The sequence below is a fragment of the Coloeus monedula genome, assembly GCF_965178545.1.
Source record: "Coloeus monedula genome assembly, chromosome: 2".
Lineage (NCBI taxonomy): Eukaryota > Metazoa > Chordata > Aves > Passeriformes > Corvidae > Coloeus > Coloeus monedula.
Window position 1 is genome coordinate 55,470,021 of NC_138782.1, and position 27,383 is coordinate 55,497,403.

Sequence of the window (27,383 nt, forward strand, 5' to 3'; positions counted from 1 at the left end):
TCTTTGACCAATAATTGGGCAATTATAATTTCTGCACAGCACCTTCTCACATCAGCACTATGGTCTTGCTTCTGGGCAGACTTCTGAACAAGAAACATTCAAGTAGCATCTTTTAGCCTTGTGCCTCATTCAAGGTGTGGCAAAAGTCACTACTACAGCTGCAGTTGCACAAACAAAATTATATTCTTGCAGCTCACCTGGATGCAGGATCAGAGCTCTGTGCTCACTAGCAGCTTATTGCCAGCAAGTGCAGTGTATTGCAGCACTGTAAATGCACGCTCATCCCAAACCACACTTTTAACCTCAGAGTTTAATATTCTACAATAGAGGCAGCTCTTTCCCATTTTTGGGCTCTGCCATCAAACTGCTTAGGCTTACTGTTTCAAACACATTTCAAATCACTTACAAACACGTTGGATGTCTTGGATCTCTTGTTTCTGTAGCAATTTATGCAAGGACAAAGCCTTTAATTTGAGATACAGACATAAATACCTTTCTCAAGCAGCTGTTTAGAATTATGTAAGAATTAGCCCCTTTTTCTTCAATCTCTTTATACCCATGGGCAATTATAAGTCACAAAGAATGCATTAATTACAAATAATTGAGAAATTAAGAAATTCTTTTTCCCTTACCTTCTCCTGGATACAACTTTGTGTCTTTGACACAGTCCATTAGTGGTGGGTGCTTATTAACTTCTGGATCCATACAAGAAAATTGTGTAGCAAGACTTTTAAGAGACTGAACTCTTTTATGTGGTAATGAACTAATCACATTTCTGGGCTCCTGCAGGAAAAGAAAAAAGTCTACTATAACGTATTTGTGGAAAGTCTTTTGTAAATAGAGAAGTATGTAAGTGGCTGGAGAAAATGAACTCCTTTTCTGTTATGTTGTTTCCTGAGGAGCTGTTTATGGAGATAGAAGTGTATTAACATTAAATGTTTAATATATTTATCAGTGTGAGTTTAGGCCAGTGTTGTGGTTTAAAAACACACTGATACATGGGTTTGGTGCTTGAAAGAAGTTGCTCTTTGCTGCGTCACTACAGGGAATCTGGAGCACAAGTTACATTCTCCTCTGCACTTCCAGTTGAAGGCACCAATATTAGAAGAAACAGATGGGCTGAATCTATTAATACATGGCTTCATGGCTGGTGTCACTGCCAGCATTTTGGGGGTTTTGACAATGCAATGGCCTATGCAGCACCAGGCATGCTGGCATTAGATGGGATTCATCCTTCTCAGCAAGGGAGGAGGGTCTTTGCTCAGGAAGTAGCTCACTGGCAGAGCTTTACAATAGATGTGATGGGGGAGGGGTTCAGTACCAGGCTTGTCCCTGGCAAACTGGGATGAGGTGCAAAGGTCAGAGGGACAAGGTGCTGGCAAAGGTCCTCTACTGCTCTCAGCTGTGCTGGCCACACTGGAGCACCCTGCAGTCTTATAGAGATGACCCAGGGACTCATCTGGTAGCAGAAGCCAACAGGAAAACACCAAGGAAACATGTCAAAGAAATTAAGGAGTATTCCCTTGGGAAGGATTGAGTCTGCAATGAGACCAGACACAGCAGATTTCTGTATCAGCACTGACCTTTGCTGAAATAAAGCTTTACAAAGAAACTTGTGGCACACATCCACAAGAGCTGTAAATTTCTCTAAGTTAAAAAAAAAATCCATATATTTTTAGTAGTTGATGTTAGATATAAATTTTGAATCTTAAAAATTAGTCATTGTAATAGACCATAATTTTCCCACTATTTAAAAATACTAAGATGAATATGAGCCCTCCAACTTACAGCTCTTTAATCATATTGAACCAACAAGAACCAGAACATGAAATAACTAAGAACAAACAATTCCCCACAAACTGGAAGGCTGGGACCAGAGTGAATGAATTATCTTATCACTCTGATCAGTGCAATATTGCAGCATCAAGCCAAAATACTGGAACAGATACAGTCTAACAGTTAAGCAAGTGCCAATACAAGAAATATTTATATGGAACTCTAAAAATTGCAATGCATATGTGAAACAAAATAGGTGTATGTTAGAATAAAAATCCATGCCATCTTCATGAAAATTTTAAACCCCAAATCCTACCTTACAATCCAAATTACATCTACTTTTGATTTTAGATAGTACTAATTTTGGGTTAATTCAGACCAGGACAGTCTTGAGCTGTGACAGTTGAAATGCAATCTCCCTTACATCAGTATGTAAAATTCTTTTCCACAACTGACAAAAAAAATTCTACTATTCTATATGAAGAGGTATTTGCAAAAATGAAGTTTTAAAACCTGAAAGGAAATCAATGTTCTTAAAAGGTACAGGAAAAAAGGATAAAAAACATTGACAAAATTAGAACTTTTCATGTCAAAAGTACTGAGACATTATCAATTTTAGCATGTTTTTTGGTTAGCAAGTCCACTATGGAAGCAATGTGGTAAAAACCACAGAATCCATCAAAATTACCAGCCTCTTAATTTTGAAAAAAATGACATGTGAGCTAATACTGCTTTCCCACAGGACCATTCTTGCTTTAACACTACTTTACCCCAAAAGACAAAGTGCAGAGTAAACCAGGGGATTTGTTCCTTTTAGGTACCCTTCTACAGCAAAAGGACCTTTTGATTCTTCTGTGATCCTTGGTTCCTTCTGATGAGAAGGCAGGTGACCAAGTTCCTTCATGAGGGCAGTGGAAGACAATGGATTGAAGCTCTAGAAGAAAGGCTTGTTATAAACTGAAGCATTCTTCTTCCAAAGGCAAGATATGTAACAGAAAAAACAAATGACATGCTCGAGGCATGGCACTTCTGCATTTTCTGATAGAATACAATGAATTACAACTTCCTACAAAACTACTTTCATCTTCTCCTTGAAATACACTCTGTATTTCCATACTTAAACTAACTCAAGCTTTCTATCAGCTCAAGCTATGCAAAATAAGGCACAAAAGCACGTAGTAGAGTGCTGAATTTCACAGCATTTTAATGAAACACACATCTAAGTTACTATAGGGATTCCCAAAGTATTTCCTTTGACTTCTACAGAGAAATCTCATATTGCTGAAGCTCCTTACTATACATAACTTTCTTGCTAACTCTGACACAGCCAGTCAGGTATGCTAGACCTCCAGAAGCCCTTAGACGAGTGATCACAGCAGCTGTTGTAATGCTTATTCCACTTCCTGCTCCCCCAGCTGTCAGGAAAATAACTGATTTTCAACATGAAATCAATTTATGTTCTCAATGTGCAACTGGTCTTTCAAATGTTAGTGTTCCTTACTTGCCTTTTGATTGGATACCAAAACCACAGTCTCCTTGCAGAAGACAGTTCTGCTCCAGAGTGCAGTTTCTTACAATAAACGTGTTCCACACCATGGAGTATCCCCTCTTCTGTCAGTTTAAATGCAGCTGTACTTGAGCCAAAGAAAGACAAGCAGTCAGACCTCTGAGTTAAGCGACAGAAAGCCAAAGACACCACTGCAGCTCTAAGGGATACAGAGTGTACGTGCACTGCAGAGCACGATGTATCTCTGACCTCTGTGAGCTCCTCTGTACACTGGGAAACAATTCAGTCACATATAGTTCAACAGCAGTATTGCCAAAATTTGGGTTTCCCTCAATTTACCACTGAAGTCAGCTTAAATTGCTTTTACTACTTATATTTTGTTAATTTTGTAGGCCTCTCATAAACAAGATCAGTCAAAACAACAGAGTAATTTCAGCTGCTTCCAGATCAAATGCATCAGTATCTGTAAGAGTGGAAGTGTCAAGAATATATTCTACCAGGGATGAAATTGAATTCATCTAGATTTCTGTAGCCCACTATGCTGGTGAAGTGTGATAAATAGTACTAAGAATCTTCTTAAAGCTTTGGATTTAAGCTGTGAGATCACAAACTTTCTATTTCATAGTCACAATTCCAAATTTTTTAGTATTGTAACTTAGCAAAGGCTGTTTTGGACAATAACTTAAATGCAGGACACTGAAGACCTATATACCAGTGTCTTGGGGTGACTGGAAAGAAGTACTGTGAAACCACTTTGAAACACACTAATAGTGTACAACCAGATACAACTAGTGTACAATCAGTATATGCTTTAGATACAAACATAACATACCATCTACCTTTAAAGGAGAAATTGCACCTTTAAAGTCCATTTTGCCAATTTAAAAGAAATATTACTGAAAGGAATTAAACACAGTATTAAACTTCCCCCATGCCCTCAAACACAAGCAATTAATTCAAAGACTCCTGTGAAGTTAAAATTTTGCTTGTGTACTAATTATCAGGACAACCCTCTATTGTCTCATTTGGTTATTGGTATATAGACATTATTAACATCTTTCCTATACAATCCCTAGTTCGTTAAGACTATTAAGAGAACACAGCATTTAATTTTTTTTGTTTGTTCTTAGATAATGAAGTCCTTGGTTTTCATGCGTTTTCTGCTAGAGAGCTGTATGATAAATGATTGGTGCATCAATATACATGGCAAGACAAGCTGCATAAGCATGCAAATATATTTAAAATACACAAGTTATTTTTTCATCTTCCACAAAGAGTAAGAACTACATTGTTATTACTCACTTGGGAAGTAATGTGCTTTTGCCACACATTACAATTTCAAGAAACTATGTTCTACTAGAAACTAAGACTAGAATGAGCTAGGAGTCAGGAGGCAGTGATTTACTATTTTTTACCGTTTTAGGAAAAAGTGATTAAGGCTAGGCCACCCATAAAGTGACATTTAGAGACAAACTGCACAGCTGAAACCAGAAGAGTAATTCTCAACTCTGCCCTAAATGTAGAGTCAAAACACAGCACACCCCATCCATAAGGGACAGAGACATGTCACACAAGAAACAATGCTGCAAATTTATTTTCTTTCGTTTTACGTTTTTATAACCTCAACTTTGTTTATCCCACATAAGACATTTTCAGAAATACGAGATCATCTAGTTCATCACAATTGCAAGGAAAATGAGGTGCATGTGAAGTACAAAAAAATTCGAAAATACTCGCTTACATTGGATAGACTTAGAATACCGTTCCAAACAAAGCGGCTTTCCAGCTTTTTACCTTTGCATTTTGGAAATCTTCTCTGCAGTCCAAAGATAGGCAATGAATGGAGAAAAAAGCAACTCCAAAGCAGGTGGAATGAAGAAAGAGGCACATTATTAGGAGATACAAAAGAAACACAAACCAAACGAGAAGACACATTCTTCCAATGAGAAAGTCCAGAGAAAAACATTTTCCGGGTGTTTCAGAAAGGCATGCTGCTGTCCATCCATCACAGCTGGGTACATATATCACATTCCATACTATTTAGTAGTCTACATTTATACTTGCCATAGAGAGAGCACCTCTTTTGTACTGTACATAATTCCTTGCTCCAAAGAGCTTACAATCTAAGATCATAAAAAAGGATGCATCAAGTAGCTGGATCAAGATCAAACAAATGGAGAAGACAGGGAGATAATTTTATAAGGGATTAAAGTTGGGTTATATTACTAAGTGAGGTAACTTCTGAACATCATTGGCAGTGATGTTCTTAAGACATTAAGTAGCTTTTCAGTTAGAACGTCTTCTGATCATGAAGAACTGGTTTAAAATGTACAGAATGATGCATTAAAAGTAATCCACAAAAATTCTTAAAAATAGACTTGTTGCCAAGTCACAAAAATGTTCAGACTGCCTAAGTTCTTCACTTGAGACACTAACTTGTCATTCTACTAGAAAGATATGGATGTTAGAGAAATTCATATGTACATGTAACATTTGAATGTAAAAGGCTTTTTACATTTAAGCTTAAAATGTTAAATTTTGATTTAAGAATCCTGTTGCTATAAACATAGGCTTAATACTTAAATATTAATATGAAAATAGTGCTATTTTAGAAATGTATTTTAAACTTTAAAATAAACTATGGACAAGATACAGTCGGTTCAAAAGATCAACATTCTTTAACTGCAGTGACTCACTTTTCCCACCTTTTAAAAAAGGGAAAAACTTTTTCCCACCCTGTTCCTGCTACTTGTCATTTATAATAGAAGTGATCAGTCCATCAACTTAACGTTTTTTAGTTTACTTTTGGGGGGGTTCATTTGTTTAGCTGGGTTTTTCTTCACATTTCCCTATTTATATATAGTTTTCTGAATTCCAAGCCTTGCACTTTATATATAATTTATACATCACCTTTGTGCCCATTTAGCTATCATTTCTTAATCCCTTTACATGCAAATAGAAACTACCATCTTTCATGCAACTATGACATTCTTTCATACCAGAGAATTTTGCTTTGGACTGTATACATAAACCATCTGCACCACTTCCATGACATCTGAAAAAATGTTGGAATAGTTATAGTAGCAAAAATTCACCACAATTATCCAGCCTGCTTATGATAACCAAAAAGAGAAATACATGTTTTTCACCGTAACAGCATAACCAGTGGTAAGTCTGACTTGACCTATCCTTTTGGAAGGGAAGCAGATGTTAAGAGAATTTCATTTATGCACAGAAGTGAGACAGCAATGTTAAGGACTGCAAACAGAGGATGATTTATCTTTAACTTTTAAAGGAATTCTCAAGAAAATCAAACCAGATATTAAGACTAAACAACTACAAATATATTTGACCCGAGTCAATACTAACATTTACTTTTTAGAAATTACATTTGTATTAAATTTGCTTATAGGAGGATACAAAAGGAGTATAGCCACAGATTACCAAGAGAATCACTTCTGATCAACAGCTAAAAATGAGGGAAGAAAATGGCCAAAAGATTACAATCAATCACTTCTTGTACATGCCACAAATTTACAAAAAATTCCCTGCAAACCTGTAATAAACCCCTCCCCCTTATTTGAATGAGTTTCAATTCCCAGATAAAGATGAATCAACAAAATTAAAATATTGTGCTGTTTTATTGGTGTAAAAATCACACAATTGCTAGTTCTGATTCTGCAGAGATACATCCATGCAGTTAAACATCTATGATCCCACAGCCAGAAGAAGCCATTAAATAGAATATCTGCTGTTAGTCAGCAATTAATGCAAATTTACATATGAGATCAAAATGTGTGTATCGTACAATATACAACAAATCCTAATACAGTACATCAACCTGAATAGCAGGATACACTCAAGGAACTCTGTTAATAGTGAAGCCTGTCTATATGCCAGAGAAGTAAGGCCTGGAAACAAGATGACAGAAGGTACCCCAGAATTCCTAAGAAGCAAAACTGTTCATTTTTTGTTTTATTTTTTTTTTTTTTGGTGGGAATTAGAAGTTTATAGAGGTATTGACACATTACTTGACAATACAATTTGTTATAGTGAAGACTGGTGGATGTGATCTGCTATTTAAAGGTAATGTGTGAGACATGCAATTACAGGTGGTGCTTAGATAATGTGCAATTAATGTTTGGGATCTACATCCAACTCTTTTCACAAAAGGGAGAACTAAAAAAGACCTGTTTGATAGACTACCAATTGTGCCATAAATGTTTCTATGCATGCGGCTGAATCAAGATCATGAATGGGTAAAACGTGAACACCTGGCAATCTGTGGTTACATACTCTATAATGTATGCAACAAAAATCACAAAATCCAATCCAGCTGATATGGCAAATAACCTGCAAGAACTCTCCCAACCTGAGTAAGCTGGTGAATTGCAAAGGCTTTCTAGAATCGTGAACAACTTTCCAATTGTGAAAGGCAGCTTGGGAAGTAACACTGGCTAATGACAGATTAGTAGTTTGTCTCTTTTCTGGCAGAGTAAAATAAATGCCATAGTGAATGAAGAGTTTATGTGCTTAGAGGTTAAAATCAACTGATGAGCAACCCTCTTCTGCAAAGATGTTTCAACAGGAAAAAAATCCCACGAAAAAATTCCAGTTGGAAATTTTGGCGACAAACTCTGCAAACTCAAGTCCAACAAAGATCACAGATGCCCACAGAAAAAGCTGTGAGAGGCAGTGTCACATTCAAGGAAAAAGTCGGTTGTTTTTTTTTTTCTCTCTGTACTGAAATTAAAATACTTAAAATACGGAAGTGGACAAACTGACAAAACAGAACCACAACATTTAATGTAGAATAGAGTGCACTGAGCTAGATGCATGGATATTTAAATAGGCCTTGAAACCAATACCCCTTTCAAAATTAGTAAATTCACAGTTAACGGCAGTAGGCTTAGAGGTGAGAGAAGGGTCGAAGTTGTTCCAGTTGAACTTCCAGGGAGATTCTCTCTTCAAGAACATCCTACAAAAGAAAGATTTTCTACTGACTGTCCACAGAAAATGAGAACTAAAAATTTCCTCATGCAGTCAAAATCTGCTTCAGTTTGAGAACTAACTTACTTTCTAGAATCTTGATAACTCCTCCCATGATCTGAATAGAAGACTGGCTGGCTAGTAATTACTTACCATTGAAAATCAATACTTTGCTCCAAGGTGATGCCATTTAATATTTTTTCCTTTCTTTCAAATCACCCAAACCCAAATTTGTAACCAGAAGTAAATCCAACTATAATATTTTCAAATGAAGTCTAAGATGTTAAGGGGGTAAGGACTCACCTGAAATAAAAGTATTGGAAACTCACAATTTTTCCCCCAGTTTTTCCTCTTATGTGAATTTTATGCACCTTGACTCTCATAAACAGTAACAAGTGAAATTCAGGCTTGAGTTTTTAAAATGGTCTAACGTCCATTCTGGACCGTATCTTATTAATTTATGTTTACATTTAACATACTTTTTAAAAATTATCTTGATAGCTAAAATTAGGTATCTTAGGCAAGAAAGGTGGCAGGCAAAAGACAGTAAGATGATAGCTGACCTAGATAAACAAATGACTATTGTTGCGCTAATTATTAAACTGCAAGTTTTGTATTTCAGATTACTGTATTTGTTTAAAAATATTTATAATTTAACTAAGACTTTAAGGCTTGCTTTTTCCTTCAGAAGAACACAAACCACTTCAGTTGCTCTTCTCGGTACTGCTTTTAAAGTATGTGATGACCACAACAGATAACTTAGTATTAATAATGTGAGATAAAATTTTAGTGTAGCTAAAAGCAAATCAATACATTGAAAAATGTGCATTGTAGTAGCGAAAGTGTCATTTGTAATTTCACAAAGCTTGTCACAAATAGGTATATTCTATTATCTACAAAAATAGCTCAATATTTCATATCAATATTCTCTACTACATTTATCATTGGTTTGCAGAGATGCCTGTTACTGTGCATCACTAACATCTTGCTCTCTGAGGCTTTTCTCTTACACAAAGACTAAGGAATTACCTTTAGTTGCTGCTGTAGTTCACTGTTCAATCTGGCCAAAACAGTGTTGGTTTCCTTGTTACGTCTGATTGATGCCTGAATTGCCTTCTTGTCTTTCCCCACTGATCTGAGAATATATTAGAAGTGCAGTAATAAGTCATTTTGCCACTTAGCTGAACATCTCACTTATAGTCCCCCTTCTTTAAGTGAGCGGAATCCTCCTTTAAAATTTTTTTTACTTGTTACACTGTTAAATTTTTCCTCTTCTGTCTGGTTTGATTAACCATGTTTGTTTGCACAGAAACACACATATGTAAGTTTCGTATATGCACACATAGTTGGTTTCAATCAAAGAGCACGCGGCGCATTTTAAAAACTTGTCATGATCAACTTTCTGAAGGCCCAGCACAGTGAACCACATTCATGTACCTCAAAGTGACTACTGCAACAGACTACTTCCATGCTAGGACACACAGACTGCACTTTTTGGACTGTTCATAGCAACCATTTAAAATTAAACACCACATCTTAATACTTCCACCACTTATTTCCAACATACTTGCAGAAGTTAAAAAGAGTTCACACTCCAAAATTCAAAATCTCTTAAAAGTCTCCCAGTAGTAGATGCTTTGGGATGACCTTCTTTAAAAACCAAAAACTTTTGAAATTGTTGAATTAATCTAAATTAAACACAATGAAATTTTTTGCAACTCCTGGAACAGAAAGTGTGTATGCTGTTTAAATGTAAATTTTCCAGTAACAGATGTATTTATATACTTCTTGGGTTACCTAGGAATAGATGGCTGTGAAGCAAGAACAGCAGCTATGACACCTGTTTTCTGTGTATGCTCCTCAGCTTCGGGTCTTAGCTCATCTTCTGATTTTAATCTTCTACGAATAGGCTTCGGTGGTGGAGCAAGTGGGGTAGTGCCTTTACCCTGAAGAGGAAAACACAGCCTATAAATTCTCTGAAACTACACTTTATTTGGATTATAACCTGGTAACTTGTGTTTCATATTCAGTTACTGAGGCAACTGAATTTACAACCCATCAGGTATTTGCTGATGGACATCTAGCTGCATTTTCATAGAGTCTGGAAAAAAACTGAAGTACTAAATCCTACCACATGGTGAAAGGCCAGTAAGTTGCTACACACTGACAAATAACTGTGCAAGCAGAAACACCTCCATACAACTGAGTACTGTAAACACATACAACTGAGTACTGTAACACACAGCAACTCAGAGAACACTTCCCCCCAGTAATTATATGTCTGTAACCAAATAAAAAGCTACTGTTAATCAAGTTCTTCATGAAACATTTTGATCTGTTTAAAAATTCTGAAGTTACAAGTATCTTAATTTTCTGCTGTCTCAAGAATAAATCTAATCATCATCACCTGCTGCTGCAAAAATTTACCATACACATGCCTATTTCAAGCACCTACTGGGCCTAAGATAACTGGGTTCAACTGGACACATATAAAACTGCTGTTGCAAATCAAAACAGACATTTAATGTCATATACATCAGACAACTGCGCTCTTCTTCCAAGGGTACTTTGCATACCGCACTAGTGGGGACATTAGCAGGTGCTTTGTCTTCAACTCTTCCATCTGCTTTGGCAACTCTAAGAGAACTTGCAGATTCAGAGGGCTTTTCAACCTAAAGGAATATAAACTGTATTTAGAAATCTGCTTCTTAACAAATATTTCATTTGGCAACAACTGGAATAAAAAGTATCCTGTGTTTTGATATGTGAATAGAGTTAACACCTAAAACTCTAGTTCAATTCCCATTTAGAAACACAAGTCCCATGTTCTGAGGCACTGTATAGCACAAAAGAGGCGGTGGCCTGATCACAAACTGCTACAGCTGTTTCTGCTATTACAGTACCACCCTTATCTATCTGTCACTGCCAAAGGTTAATCCCTCCAATGGAACACACTGTGACTGTTCCCCATCCACCTCAATGCAAAACAATCACCAAGCTTAACCTAAGCAGTTTTCAGTGGCAGCTTAAGCTACCACAGCTGGTTTTGCAATGAGGTACACGGAGAGTGCTCAAATGGGTCTGTGTCACTGACCTTCCTGAACACGGGAAGCAAGAACATGCTGCTGACAGCTGGGAGAACTTTAAAGCACCACAAGGACTTTTTCAAGTGAGGGTGCAGAAGTGTCCCAGAGAACTTACAATCTGGATAAAAGCTATAAATTATGAAAGGAGAGCAAGAAGTAATTTCTGCAATAGCAGCTAGCTATGACATTAACACTAAGGCTTCCAAACTTTTAAGTCCTATGTCTGTAGCAGAAAACAAGGTTTTGTAAACATCTTTAATGATAGAAGGATGCCAGAGCTCTATTTCCTTTAGCTGTTTGTCCAATGACTTTGAAGAAAAGCAAAGTAATGGAATTTTAGCAGACGTTTACAATACTTGACAGTCATCTCCTTTATTAAGGCGTGTCTTTATTAAGACATGATTTAAAAATTACCAGCTAGTCATTTGGAAGGCTGGCAAGAATGAGCAGAAAGAAGGTTTTGCCTGTGCTAAGTCTCAAATGCACCAATGCAATTATGTTTGTGCCCATGTATGCTAATAAGCACAAAAATCTTTTCAATTATAATCAAGAACTGATACCAAAACAACTCCTTCTACCTAGGTGTTTGGTGATAATTAAATAAGTGCTGCAGTGTGCAATGTAATTGCTTTCTAGCAATGGATTGAGACATCATAAAAAACCAAAACAGAACAAAAACCCAACAAACAACACACCACTGACACAAAACAGCAGAAATAGGTTTTAACAAAGTCTCATAACTGTTGGTGGTATTAATGAAATTGACAAGATCTTCCTTTCTACTCACCTGCAAGACTTCTGAGTGCGTTTCAATTTCATCTTCTTCCTCTTTGTTTACACCTGAAACAGCAAATGCCTCAAACTGGCTGAAGTCTGCAAAATTTGGCTGTTCTGGTATTTGTTGAGGTGAGGTACTGGTATGAGCTATTAGGCCTTCAGCATCCACTGGGCGATGCACATGAGGACCTGCACCCTGCAATAAAACAACAAAAACATTTAGGGACAGAATGTTAAAAATTATTTACCTTTTTAGTGGACAAAAATTTATGTCCTATCAGTAGAACAATGTGCATCTCATGCAAGACATACATGGAGAAATATTTAAGAGAAAGTTCAGATATGCTATTATCCAAGGGAATAAGACCAAAGAGGGATGTAATGCAGCACCAGCTAGACTCATTGAACAATAGATCTTTCTGCTGTGACAGAGCCAGCTGGGCTCTGAGGGCCTGATATAGACTTTTTTCTGTCTAGTTTCATAGGGAAGCATGTAATCTTATGTCTGTCCTTGTACCCTCCTTTCATCCCTCCAGATAATTTCTGAACCCTTGTATATGATTTCTGAATCACTGACTGACTTCAATTGCTGGTAACTCAGATTCTAACAAGCAACTGCCGGTAAGAAACAAAAAAGAAAAGAAATTTTATCTGTCCCATGTCAGATCTGCACAGCAGTTGAAGGATTCAGCTGGCTGAGACAAAAAACAAACCTTCTCAAGATTTCTACCAAATCAGCTAACTGAAATCACTCAGACTGGGACTGCAAAGATCACCAAGTCTGTGACAAATGAAGAAGTGGAATCACTCCTTTTGAGAGCATGCATGTTACATAAAACTCTACCCTGTGCCAGACAAATAGAAGACAAACCCTTATTTTGCAAAACTCTGGAAGATGGCTTTTGCAGTCTTTGTTATGGTCTATGCACTAAACAGGAATAGATAATGAAATGTGAAAGGGTAACTTTTCTTTCCTTTCTACAATTCAGAGCTCCAGAGGCACTCATTCCTCCTCAGTATCTACTATCTATCTGGTTCAACTAGAAGCATTTTTTTATTCGGGAAATACTAACATTTGGCTATAGTCTAAGTTTTGCCATCATTCACATCCTGGTGCTTTCAAAAATATATCAAGCAATGATACTCATTTTAGAAATAAATTAAAATTCAGTTATATAAAAATAATGTACCAAGTTAGAATATGATTTTTCAGAAGTGAGATCACCTGTGAAGGCTGTGGTCTTGGAGGCACTGCAGGGGGATAGGCAACAACCCCAGCCTGTTGCTGTCCTGTAAAAGATGCATCACATTTGGCCAAGATTGTTACTTTGTACATTACGGTGCTATCAAATTTTCTTAACTGTCAACATGAAGAAATGTTGCATTTTGCCCACATATAACCTGTCACATTGGGGCTCATAACTGTATTGTCACCTCCTTTCAAACTGGCAAACAGACAAAACCAGGATTAATCAGAACATGGATCTTTCCTTTGTTCCAGCTCAAAGTACAGACATAGTCACTCTTCTGGTTTTAGTATCTTAGCCTTTTTTTTTTTTTCCCCTCTTTATAAGCTCTTAAGATTTTCTCATACTTTGTGATCCTGAATTTAAAAGTACTGACAAGTCAAAAGTCCAATAAAACTCCTTAAGCAGAACAGGAGAAGTGACATTTAATCATTTCCTCTGAAGTCAAATACTAAATACCCATCTCTAATACGTCTGATTCCAAAAAGGCTCCCCTTGAAAATTTACTGGCAGATGCAATTCATTGGATGTGGGTATACAGCCAGAATATTCTTTCTTGACTTTGCTTCCCACATTCATCCAAAAAACTAGAATGCCAAAATTCAGAATTGACTTCTAAATTAGCTACTTAAGTAAAGTGCAATATAAATTTTAATACAAACAATACAGTAAGAGTGACAACATTTTCAAATTTTTATGCAGAAGCAATGCTTTAAAAACCAACACTAAATTGCTCCTCTGAGAAAAAAAGCATTGTCTGCTTCAGGAATACACGTGCTGAAAAATAATATACACTCAGAACACGGCATATGTACCTGGGGTAACTGAAAAGGATCTGTTCATATCTAAAGATGATGACCGAGAATGAGAAGCATGAGGCCTTGGAGGGGGTGGTGGTGGTGCAGCATTATCTGGAGATGTTCCTGAATGTGATCTGCAAAACACATAAGCTTCTGTAGTGATTTTAGGTGGCTACAACAGAACTAAAAATCAAAAGTTCTTCAAAGCATGCAATTAAAAAAACAAATTTGACAGAGGTAAAAAAGCCTGATTGCCACTCATTTTCAAGATTGCCAAATTAGTTTTAAACTTCCAGTATTCTTAGATTTTACAACTGTTTTTATATTTCCATTTACTTAAATATCCCTTATCCAAATTATTCTTGTATTATCACATGTAATTTATCTTTGGGAAACCAACAGCTTGACACACATCCCAAACAATGATAGCTCAGGAACAGAGAATACTAAATATGGTAATTCCATCCAGATGGTAGTCACTATAATTTTTACGATGTAGGCAACATCCTGTTTAGGTTAAATGGGGTAAGTTCAATTTCATAAAAGAAGAATATTGAGTTTCTGTTGGACCTGCCTCCATGTATATTGAGCTCAAGAAGTATTTCAGTGTATGAGACAGCAATTTAATTCTCTGCCTGAAATTTTCCAAATCTATGTACTTGGCAGAATCTTCAGAAATTTTGAGTCACTCTTGGGTAGGATCACCATCTAGTGGATACCTGTTGCAAATTCATGGAGAACACATGCAGAAAGGATAGAAGGATAAATTACTGCACTAAGTGCCATTTAAGTGGGATTTATTGTATACGGAATTTTTGTACAATTCATTTAAAATGTTTGCAGAAGCTTCCTAACTAGTCTAATTTGAACAAGACAGATTTACTGAATCACTGACATGAATACAGCTGCTTTTCTATTCAACTTGTGATAGAATCTTTTCTATGACTGACCTCTGCAACATTCTTCTGTAACTACTGTTAAGATGTAAACTAGGAGAGGTAAAAGGTACCCAAACTACATGCAAAACCAGGAATTCCTGGATGTTTAAGTCCAGACAGAAACTGAGTTATCACAACAGAAAAGTTTATTTTCTTAATATATTCTCTATGGCAATGCTTCTGTAACACTGTGTAACCCTCCGGCTGATGAAATTAGAATCTAATTATACTGACTCCTTGGGTCATCCCTCTAGCTAGTACAGTTAAAAAAAACCACAAGTAGAATTAAAAACAGGAGAAAGTGGTTTAAGGACAATTGTGAAGTATCATTATTTGACGCAGCCTTGTCAGTTTTTGCTTCTTGAAAATACAAAGAAATAGTTTTGACTAATGGTAGGAATAAGGACAATGTCATCTCTATACAAAATTGCAATTGGTAGAAGAGATGCCAGTGGAAGGAAGTAGAAGGGTAAGTGGGACAACAAATTTCCTGTGTGCATACTGCCACAACTAACAGGTCAGGACAGAAGCTCCCTGTGCCATAACGTGGGAACTCATCAGAAAGCTTCATTCATCTGCACAAGTTCAGCAAGAGAACCCAACCCAAAGAGGAAAAGAACATGTTGAAACCATCATGTTGATAGTGCAAAAACATACATAAAAGCACAACAGAATCACATTTTCCATTAAGTAACAATGGAGGAAAGAATTTTTCAAGCTGCAGTACTGACAGGCAAATGGAAATCTTTCTTTGCTACTGAAGTCACCCTAATTATTTTTGTTTTGAGACTTACCTCTGAAACTGATTGTAAGATGGTTAATGGCGTAGCTGGTTTTAATCCTATTCAGGCAGATTTAATGGGAACAATTAGCACCAGCTAGTACAGCACATTCTCATGTGAAATGATGCAGTTGTTTTGTGCTTGCATAGCTTTCTTCAATCCCTTCATTTGCACTGGGCCTATGACTGCTCTTTATTTTATATAAATCCATTATTAAAAGAGATTGAATCACTGCCAAGGTATTCCTAATTTGTGCTTAATTCTTCTTTTAGGCTACAGTGTCATAACATTCTTCTCCAATAATGCCTAATGGATATTTTTAAAAATACAAAAAATTGCTTTCAAGTAACAGCATGGTCTCATGTACTTACATTCCCTTGTGTTTAAGAGGAAAGTATTAAGATTTCTGACTGAACATGGAGCTTCACATGGAGCACTCAACTGGCCAATCTCAAACAAATTTTTAGACAACTTTCCTTTTTTAATTTTCATTTTACACACTAACAAAAGCATACATTGTTAATGCATTAGAAAACAGACTGTCTCCAGACTCCTGAGTGTTAAAGTAAGGAATCTATTTTGCCATCATTTTGTAAGCTAGTTGTCAAACAACCAGGAGCTGAGAACACGCTTCTTTAAACACCTTTTACTTATTTTTTTCAGTTGCTACTCTACTGACCGTTGCCGTGTTACAGAATTTCCAATTTGCTCTGGATCTGAAGTGTAAGAGTCCGAACTGCTGTAACCATCTGCTGGGAAAAGAAAGTACAGTTTCATATTTGCTTTGCATCATTAGCATACCCTAACAGACAGAAGTAACAAATAATTTCAAATATCCAACTTGTATTGTTAAAGAAAGGTGTATGTCCTTGTATTGCTTCCCTGTAAGGTATCATCTGGTCAAGATTTAAAATCTTCGAGTCTGAATAATTGAAGGATGCAATACAAACCAACTCCACTCACCCAACACTATCAGTTGTTGGTTACTACTGGCATGTACTGAAGAATAAACAATGACAGTAACATTGTATTTAAAAAAAAAAATACCAGTTTTATAAACGAAAAATTTTTAAACACTTGATTCCATCAATGCAACAACCTAGTGAACATGAGTAAGGGACATCCAAGGGAAAAAAAGCAAGGGGTAGGACATGCCTGATTTTAGATGTGCTGGAGGATTGTCACCAACCTTAGAAACCAGAAAAAGGAAAGGGTATGTACAGTACACAGATGAATGCACAGATTAAGCTACACTCGGACAAGGAAAAGAGAGCACCAAAAGGCTCTCGAACTTAGATCCTGTACACAGTAGTAGATCCACATTAAAAGACCATGTTTGCTCATTCTTTCTTTTGCAACTGCTTAGTGAAAACAGAACTCTGCTTGAAAAGTGAGCCTCAGACATGGTCAGGACACTGGTCAGAACGAAGTCTGCCACTGAAACACAGCTCACAAGAAAAGCAAAACACTGCAAGAAGGTACTTTCTAAATTCCTCCTGTGTTACAAACCAATCAAAATACTTCTGGTCTTACTAATGCAAAGGACTTAAAATAACAAGTTCTTTAAACTTTATTTTTACTGAAGAAAAGTTCCCACCTTGAAGAAAACAAAAAAAAAGAATCTCAGAAACACTCCAGAGATTCATTCAGGCTACATATAATCTTGGACCTCTCTCAGTATTAGACAAGTGGACTAATCAAATCAAAATAATGCAACATGCTTTGGACACAAGAGATACTGAAAATTGAAAAGGCTATTAGAAGGAAATAAACACTTGAAAAGCTGTACTAAAAATAGAATGTAGAAGTCTGTTACATTTTCTTAGTAGCTAAACCAGATAATTTTGTGGTCTACACATTTTCACACATTTTCAGAAAACATGTTGTTACATGGTTCGGAGGAAGAACAATCAAATGCTACTTAGTCAATTCCACTTCATGTACATTAAATTTTTTATTCTAGGATTAAACGAGAAAACAGAAAGATGGAAAAGAGCTGACAAAAATGAACTTTCTTGAGCACATAGGGTAGGAAAACAACTCCAGTGACATCAGTAGAACTTTCTTAATTACTAATTCTAATGCATACTTTATATCAGAAATGTTTCTGTTCTTAGGATAAGTTTATCTCATCTTAGAGCCGCTACTGTCCAGCCAGTTTTCATTCACTGAGGGATATATGAGATCTACATTTTGTGTAATGTAAGAAATAAGATCAGAAAGCACTTTGATACTTACTAACTGTATTTCCAGCTGTAAATTTTACAGATGAACTCATTTTATTTTCTTCTGGGAGATCTGATGGTTTCACAAGTAGTGGGCTAGTAGGGTTAGCATGATCTAGATGGGAAACAAATCTAAATAAATGAACTTAATCAATCTAGCCTTTATTTCTGGTGCCAAAGCTTTACATTGGTTTTCTGCCCTTTTCTAAGTGCTGCACTTGAGACTAAAATTGGTGTATTTTAACTCAGAAATAACACTATTACAATGTAAAACTTCAATTTCTCAGCATTAAGAGCTGTGAATCTTCAGCTATTTACAAGGCCAAAGAAATGTGTTGTTGATACTATTTATTCTCTTATGCTGAAGACTCTGCATGAGTTTCATGACTAGGAAATACTGGCACAGAACTGTAAATTAAGATCCCTCTATTCCTCAAGAAACTGTATCAAACCACCTTGCTTATTATTGGCCAGAGTATTAAAAAAAGGCCTGCCAATGCTTCCAATAATAAATTCACTACTTCTGACCACAGTAGAACAAGCTTTATGAATGCAGGCTATGATCTCCATGTTGAGTCTCCTTCAGTATTTAACAAGGTAACCCAGACATTCTCCTGGAGGTCCAAACCCAATTTTTATCATGATGCTCCTGAACTAGTCTCCAAGTAACAATCTCCTAGAGATGGCAAAATCCTCACTGTAGCAAATGGCCAATTCAATCTCTGCACTTACCTGAACAGCAATTCTTAACTCGGAGCACCTCAGTAATGATTCTCGTTACAACTCCAGATATATTCATCTTTGGTGAAGAAACAACCTAACTGTGTTCAAGGAAGTGAAGCCAACTCTAATTGTACAAAACTTCCCCAAATTAGTAGCAAGAGAAAATATCCTACCACTTCCAGTTCTTTTAAGCTCCATTTCCTGCATGTGGATTTTGCTTGGAGTCATTCTTATAGGAACTGGGTGCACAATTGCAGTGTCCTGTGGAAGAGATCACAGTTATGTTAACCTAGTTTAAATTACTCTATTAGGAGTCTCTGACACCATGTGAAATTTTGATTCTAAACAAAATTTCACAGATTTAGTTTATCTGCACAGTTCCAGGGAATTGAATATACCCATAAAACAAAAACTCCCTAAGCTGTAGTCTCTGTAATGATAACTTAGCTACTTTTAAAGGGCACTAGAATATGTTTCTATAGGTAACTTCAAGTAGGACCTGAATTTTACCAGATTTCCACCATTTTGGCACATCAGACATCTGGTACTTTGAGCATATCTTCAAAATAAATTTACAATTTAAATACTGACTCCTCAACTTTACTTACAATGCCTCAAAAAATAATGGCCTCTCTAAACAGTATGAGTAATGCCTGATGAAATAGGACTTCATTGTAATTTCAGGTATTTTCTGGAGTCTTTAAAATAGCAAAAATCGTCCAACCTTCAGTATAATAAGCCCTATGGAACATACCTCTAGATGGGCATTAGCCTTACACTTAGGCATTTGTCATTCAGACCAGGGGCTCCATTTGAAGTGCTTTATAGACAATAATTTCCATTTGGTTTGGAGACTGACTGCAGACACCTTAAAAAAATCTCAAAACTCAGAAGTAGCCTGAAAATGCTGAGTGGCTCCTCATGGCTGTCTGAGGATTTTTTACTGTCATCTATATTCAGAATACACAAATGGGTAAGCCAATGACAGCACAAGAACACCCCCAGTTATATTCCATCCTAGAAATAACAAGAAGTTTCAAAACTACCCTTGTATCATAATTTAATCTGTTCTGACTACTCAAGTAGATCAATTTCACTAGGTGTAATACATCTACATTGGTATTTTCTGAAACTATTTCAATGACTTTCACTACCCTTGCTGCAAACAAACTTAAAACCACTTTCTAGTCACAGCTCAAACACTCTTGTTGCAGGAAGCTTTTAGGAATAGTTACCACTTTAAAATATACTGCTTTTTTCCCCCCTCTGTAATGAGATTATCATGCAAAGATCACTTCTGCTGTGGCTACTTCAGACCTCTGCTGCACTCTAATGTGCAGCTGTACAGAAGTCATGCCTCAAATAGTTAAACAGATTTTACATAATGCATTAATTTACATAATTAACCTAATTTTACATAAAACAACATGTTACCAACTTTGACTTACAAAAGGCATATTATGCTCCCATACTAAGGGATAAATTTACTGTTTTACTCTTTCCACTTACTTTTTACCTCCAAAGCAGCTACTTTTCCAACTAAAAAAGAACTGGTCTGTGAATTTACTCTTTAGATAGTTATTAACAACTGCTCGAGAAAGCTGATTTTCTCTCCTCTTGGGAAGCAGTAGTTCCATAAATCATTTCTATGCATCACTACTGAAAATGCTAAAACAAAAAGTCTGCCTTCAGCTAAATGAAAATTTGTCATGAATTGTTCTTATTTCAATAAGGAAAACAAAGACTCTTACCCCAAAGTCTGTTACCTTAGCAAGTAACAAAGATGCTCACCATTCTTTTCTAGACTATAAGCATTTCAAGAAAACGACTCAAGAATGTGATTGGCAAGGAAAAAATCTTGCATTCCCAGTGAATTTCTCTTTATACCTACACAGAAGCATATACTCTGTACAAGAGTTTTTCATATACCATCACTGCTCTACTTTTCAGATTATCAACATATGAAAAAATTCAAACCTCAGATTCCTGTCATTTGCTAATTATGTGTGAAAATAAATTACAGTCTTATTGTGGAAACAAGACAGTGATAGCTTGTTACTGTCAAGCAATTATACACAGTAAGTAACAACTATAAACTGATTTACATTGTTTACCTCATTAAAACAAAAATACAGTATATTTAAAACAAAATCTCAGATCAAAGAAGGCTGGGTTTTGCTTTACATAGGACATTTTCACTTGTTTTGAAAGTTTGCTAAAGGTTAATTCTGAGCATGGGGAATAGTGCAGTTTGAATTCTAGCTTTCAGCAGCTAGAAATGCTATTTCTACATGAACATCAGAATTAGCTTTGACACTGGAGCTCTGAGGTATTGAAAATGTATGTATATTTATGTATTGTATCTTTTCAGAAGTGACAGGTTTAACAGTAAAAGCAGTTAAATGTGTATTATGTACACCTATTATATTTTGTTACAGAGTCACATGGACACCAACACTGTAATTAATTAAATTAAAATGGACACTCAGTGGTAATTAACGATGCAAAAAAAGCAGGATGAAAGCAGCAGCTAAATAGTGCATTTCTAATGCATTTCAGAACTGCTTTAATGTCACATGCTGAAAAGCTTAAAACCAGCAGAACTTGAAACACTGTAGTTTATTTCTGGCTACCAAACTTGGCAAGACACTTAACTACATAATCCTTCAGAGCACTCCTCACTGAGTAAAGCCTTAGAACACCACAGGTTTAGCTGGAGAACTACTAAAAGCCTTATTAATAAGTAACTTGGTAAAAACATTTGGAATATGAAATACCACACCCATTAAAGCCCAGTAGCTTTTTTTCACAGAAGTTGGCACTGGTTTTGTGCAAATCAGGCTCTGCAACTTGAAAAAACCGAAACAACACCGAAGACAAAATCTACAGCAGAACTGGTTTATCACAGGGCGTGGCCCTTGCATTGACTTACACATTTTTACAAAAAAACATTATGTTTAAATTATTTGTGTATGACAGATTTTGACAGCAGTGTTGTATTAGGTCAAAATCAACAGGGAAAAAAGTATTCTTTGCAATCAAGAGATTAAGCAGTACTAGAAAATTTATGTTCCGAAAATAAGCAAACAAGCTGAGAAGCCTGCCACCATTCCCCAAAATGCAGTCCATGGAATCATGCATAACAGCTAAATACAATGAATGGAAATTCAGTGTTAATAAAATTAATTTCAAACAAGCAAGCTAAGTGATTGACTTACAGGATCAGCTGGTGCAATGTTAGAATCAAATTGGGTCAGAGTTTGTGAGCTTGAAGAGCGTTCGCTAAATGTCTCCCACTGCTGAACAGACAGAGGAGAGAAGTCAGCATGATGAGGAAGATGGGAGTAAAAGATCACTGAGGAGATTTAGCATAGTAGTTCAGAGGTTGCACTGGAAAGTACTGTATTTGCACAGGAGAGTACGTCACTTGGGAAGCACACTAATATATATTAAGCATTTCTATTTCAGTCTGAGATTGTTGTGGAACCAAGTTTGTTATCTGTCAATATTAATCTTTACATTCAGATTTTCTAATGAAGATACAGGTGCACAGGCAACCCAGAAGTACGTTCAGAGTTCATGGTTGCCAATGAACACCATATAAGCAAAAGAACTGGTTAAGCCATTCGTATACTTTATTATACTTATTATATTTATACTTTTATTCGTATAAAAATCAGAGACACATTGTGTGCATTTGTAGTCATAAAATCCACAGAAAGGTTCCTCAGCTTTGTTGCTGCCAAGTTTCAAACATATTTGGTAAATGCTGATTTTCTTACAAAATCCCAGACAAATGAACAGTGAGCAGAGTACTCCAATCACACCAGTTTAGCTTGCCAGTGCAACCCCCAAGAAGTGATTCTAAGCTGTAAAAGAGCATTTTCACAAGTCTAAATCACTGACAAGGCAAAGAATTAAATTCAAACATACTGTTGTGATTGCTAAGAGCAAATAAGTCAATTTCTGAACAATTTTATAAGATATGGGCATGCTGTATCAATACATGGCTGTCAAGAATCCTCATGCAAACTGAGTCAAGTTACAGCCACAAGTGTATCAACAAAGCACCAAAATACATTAAATTAGTCTGTGATCTGGAAACCAGATTAAAAATCACACCAGGAATGCTGACCTTGTTATATTTTGGCAAAATAACAAGTAATATCAAGCATGTTTCAAACACTACAAATACATGTTTCAAAAATTAAAAATAAAAAAAATTTAGCGCTCATAAAATTTGACAAAAGTTATGCTAGTTTAGCTGTGGAAACTACTTGGGTGTTTGACTACGACCCTTGTGGGTCCTTTCCAACTCAGAATATTCTGTGTGTGGTATTCTTGTCCCATCTCTATAGGTAAATAAATCTAAATTATTCCAGAAGATATAGGACAAACTATATGGTGTTAGCCAACCTAATCTCATGTTCTCCTCTACACCAAACTATATTCACTGAAAAGCCTGTATGCGAACCAAATATAAAACAGTTATTTCAGAAATAAGTTCTTAAGGAAATTCCTAAATAACTGTTTACAATCAGATGAAATTCAGAAAAATATTAACTAAATTTGTAAGTGCTGTCATGTGTGGTAAAAATTCTTGTAGAAAAAGAGCCTTACTCCTCATTTCAAACTTTAAATTAGAGCAAAGTTTATGGAATTATTCATATGGGCGCAGGTATTTTTTCTGGTTGTTTTTCCTTCTTGTGGTTTTCTCTTGGTTTGAAGTTTTTGTTTGTTTGTATTTAACACAGAAAACTATCCTCTTCATGGACAGAATCTAACAAAACCTTTTTAGTAAGGATTCCAAACTGCTCTGTCCCTGTTTAATACTCCCCATATTAAACAGTTCATCTCTGTGTCACTCCACTCCTTCATGAAGGGGCAGCATTGCAAGCAGTTTGGAGATACACAAATCTGTTAGTGAGCCAGTTTTTACTAAGTCAGAAATTTAATGGCCAAGTTCTGACAGCCTTTCTCCTCATTTGGCCTCTTGCATTTGCACAGCTGCTCATTTTCATGAAACATATTAATATTTATTTTAGGTCTACCACTACCCTTTTAAACTTGATTCGGCCAGTGGCTTCACAGTTACTACTGAGACTGGCAAACAGACCATTTGATTACAGAACTATTGTTAATTTTTTAAAAATTCCATAGGGCATACAGCACTTACATTATAGTTAAGATAAATGGTAAAATATTATTTGTTACAGATGGATGCTTAATCTATTTTACTGTACTGCTCTGAAGCCAAACTGCAGGTACCTTTATTACTTGTCCTTGCGCTCCCTAGCTGGACACAGACAGATAAATACCAACACCTCCTGACTGCTCAAGGAAATATGCTGTTGTGCTCCATCCTGAAATACTACCAGAAGCCAGCTACTGCTAATTCCCTTGTTAACAGAAAGCTAGATATATTAAGAATCTACTGGACTGCATCTCAAACTCTGCAAAATTTAGAAGCATTGACAGGGTAAAACTCATGCTAGCTAAAGCTGAAGTATTTGTCTTCTACCACAGCAAAAATGTTTTTAAATTGCTTTCAAAAGGTTAATTACAGGAAACTAAAACTCACAGCAACCTGAACTATTATGAACAGAACATCAAGACATTTGAAACATGGTGTAACAGTTGTGAACTTAAAAGCAAATCTCCTTATCTGTGTTAAAGCTAATATGATGGCTGCATGACACTAGACAGTTCTCAACAAAAAAATTGTGTAGGCTTTTCAATTATTTTAAGCTTCCAGAACTAAGTGCTCAGCCTTGAGAACTGGATGGAAAGGATGTCTGAAGTGAGAAAGAAGTGATGAGTGAAGAGATGAGAATGTGAAACACATAGTAATCAAAGTTAGGTAGATTTTCATGGTGCTCTTTATTCTGAAGTTTTAAACTGATGCCTTGGTCTTTACTTGGGAGCCTCCAGTAACTCAGCCTGGCAACTGCATTCTATAAATCAACTATGAGCTAGAAAGAACAGACTAACCAACAGTTTTGAGACTAACAGGATGAGACTACCTGGAATGACAGATAATCAAAAGATGCAGAGCTTTTAGAAACAATTCATTTGTTGATGACACTTATAAGAGGTTGAAAGAGGAAACAATTAGACTGGTGCCTGCAGCAATACCAGAAATTTTTTCATGGAATTAAAACCTTGAGGACTTTGACCTGACTCATGCTGAAAAGAAAATGCTGAGAAGAAAGAAATGTGCACAGCAACACATCTGAAAAATCAGAAATTCCTTTGTGTTAGAACAAAAAACTAAACATTTAGTTCAACTCTTATTTTAGTATAGTTAGTATCCAGTAATATAGTACTGTGAGAACTTTTTGAAACCTCTTAAGTTTTAGCAGACTTTCAAAAAGAAAATACCACCTTATCTATGTGAATGGATAGTCAGTTTCATAAGACAAGAGTCTGGCTGACAATTGTAATTCACATTTTTCCACTAGTGGAATTATCCTATTCAACTGTTTGAGTTGCATTAGACACTGAAGGAATCTGTTCAATTATCATGCAGGTTACCAAATGATTAGCTTAGTAAATCTTTACTGAAAACACAAGGGAAGGTATCTGTGCAAATTTTAATGCAGATGCAGACATTTACAGCTTTTTAGCAACAAGGGAATGAGTATCTGCTCCACCTCCCTCTTAAAACATAGCTTCCTACCAGCAGTCTTGAGTCACTCGGTCAAACAGGACAACTAAGAATCACTAAATAATTTCCAACATTTTTTTATTTGGTAAGGATGTGACTATAAGGCTAGCATTTGCCCTTACGAGGAACAGCAGACTTTATAAAATCCTTCCCTCCTGAGCACTGAAGGAAGCTTCCCCTGCTCCTAGCTTTAATCCTAAAAATGTGCTTATTTTCCGCTTCATGCTGACTTTCCTTTTGTTTGTCTAAATCTTCTACTACCAATTTTCTATTCACTTGAAGTCTAATGAAGAAAGAAAAAAATCCACAAAAAGCTCTTTTAATAGAAGGTAAGACTCAGCTACTGACAGAACTATCTTACATGTTAAAACAAGTTTTCAATTTCTACTGAGTCCCAGATATCAAAAATAGTTAAAAAAAAAAAAATTCATTACTTTTTCCTCCCTCATAATGAAAAGTAAGCCTACATCATCTTTGTATATGGCTGCAGTCAGAAACTCATTGGAGGATCTGAAGTAGCTCTTAGAATAAAACATGGGTTTATTCTAAGTCAGAGGCAAAAATGTTAAAACGGAGCAACAAGTAAAATCTAGGACTCAATCCCTTACAGGCCTTTTAAAGCAATGGACATTTGTGGGGAAAAAATAATATAAAAAATACTGTTTGCTAACTTTCAAATTCTGACGAAATACAGCATTACTACAGAAGACCACTTACATAGCAAATATGTATGCTTAGGGGTGATGAAGCAGAAGTACATAACAGTAACAATTTAAGGTTTAAATAAATTTAGCCAGTGGCTGGATTCAGACTCAACTCTGAGTCTCTGCTTCTGAAACAAACCCAGGGCTATGAATTCTCTATATTACTGGTGATATTTCAGGCTAAAATCACTTCCAGAAATAAGTCTCAATGTCCAGATCTGTCAGAAACTTATTCTGTAGTTTAGCAAAAGTGTTTGCTAAAAAACTTCTTCAGAGGTAACAAAAACCCCAACCAAAAACCTGCCCTAAATGAAAAAAAATCTGGAATTAATTCAGCTTTTCCAAAACAGGCTATGAGATAATTTTGTGATTAATATAAAGCTTAATCACCATTAATGACAACGTTTTAAATAGTAGCTCATCTCACAACGAGACAGAAAAATAAGAATGAAAATAATTTTTTTACATTTTAACAGAAAACCTTCTTGTGTCTATTGTCCTGCTGTTTCATGATTTGTGATCAACAATTCACTTACGACAAATTATGGATGCATATGAAATTTAGTTATTGACTGGCAATGAAATAACTCTTAGAGAAAAGTGCTAACCTCACTGCTCTGATTCAATTCTGGCCAGGTCTGGTTTAGCGATGGCATTGATGGAGACTTGCTTGGAGGTGCTTCTGCTGGAGAGCCGGAGTAACCTACCTCACCAGTCTGTTCCCCAACTTCTGAAACGACAGGAATCACTATAAACAAAAATCATAAATTGCATTCAGTTTATTTTTAGAAGAGTTGCTCACATCTCATGGAAAGTGCAAAGTACCCTTTGTTTTCATCTTTTTCAAGTAAATACTTAGCAGCAGACAAAAACCCAAAAAACCAACAACTCTGATTAAGTTCAATAACCCCATTTATCAGGTACTACTCTTATTTTAAGGACGTTTCTGAAAATTAGACTTTGAAGATTACTCTGTACCATGCTATCTCCCAGCACTTCAGCTTTTAAACAGCTTTTTCAGATTTTGACTACATATAGAATTAAACAGTTTTTCTTACAGTATGAGAAAATAACTTCTATTTCATTAATGGATGTTTATTACATCATATGTAAATATGTATTACATCATATGCACTGAGCATTTCATGTTACAGAACAAAAT

At 36.0% G+C, this 27,383-nt stretch overlaps 1 protein-coding gene across 9 annotated transcripts in view; it reads right to left on the reverse strand.

Moving 5' to 3' along the window:
- Positions 1–6,905: 6,905 nt before the first annotated feature.
- REPS1 (RALBP1 associated Eps domain containing 1) overlaps positions 6,906–27,383 on the reverse strand; it is a 61,397-nt gene continuing 40,919 nt past the window's right edge. Inside the window, exons 9-20 of one of the 9 annotated variants that reach the window (XM_082302602.1) lie at positions 26,830–26,948; positions 22,069–22,149; positions 19,024–19,111; positions 18,141–18,242; positions 16,582–16,654; positions 14,198–14,316; positions 13,361–13,425; positions 12,146–12,331; positions 10,849–10,944; positions 10,070–10,218; positions 9,302–9,407; positions 6,906–8,261 (exon numbers count right to left, since the gene is read on the reverse strand). In XM_082302602.1, the coding sequence (XP_082158728.1) occupies positions 8,193–8,261; positions 9,302–9,407; positions 10,070–10,218; positions 10,849–10,944; positions 12,146–12,331; positions 13,361–13,425; positions 14,198–14,316; positions 16,582–16,654; positions 18,141–18,242; positions 19,024–19,111; positions 22,069–22,149; positions 26,830–26,948 (1,253 nt within the window). In that variant the 3' untranslated portion in view covers positions 6,906–8,192. Of the gene's footprint in view, positions 8,262–9,301; positions 9,408–10,069; positions 10,219–10,848; positions 10,945–12,145; positions 12,332–13,360; positions 13,426–14,197; positions 14,317–16,581; positions 16,655–18,140; positions 18,243–19,023; positions 19,112–22,068; positions 22,150–26,829; positions 26,970–27,383 lie in introns of all 9 variants that reach the window. The other 8 variants (XM_082302603.1, XM_082302601.1, XM_082302600.1 and 5 more) reach the window with 8 other exon arrangements.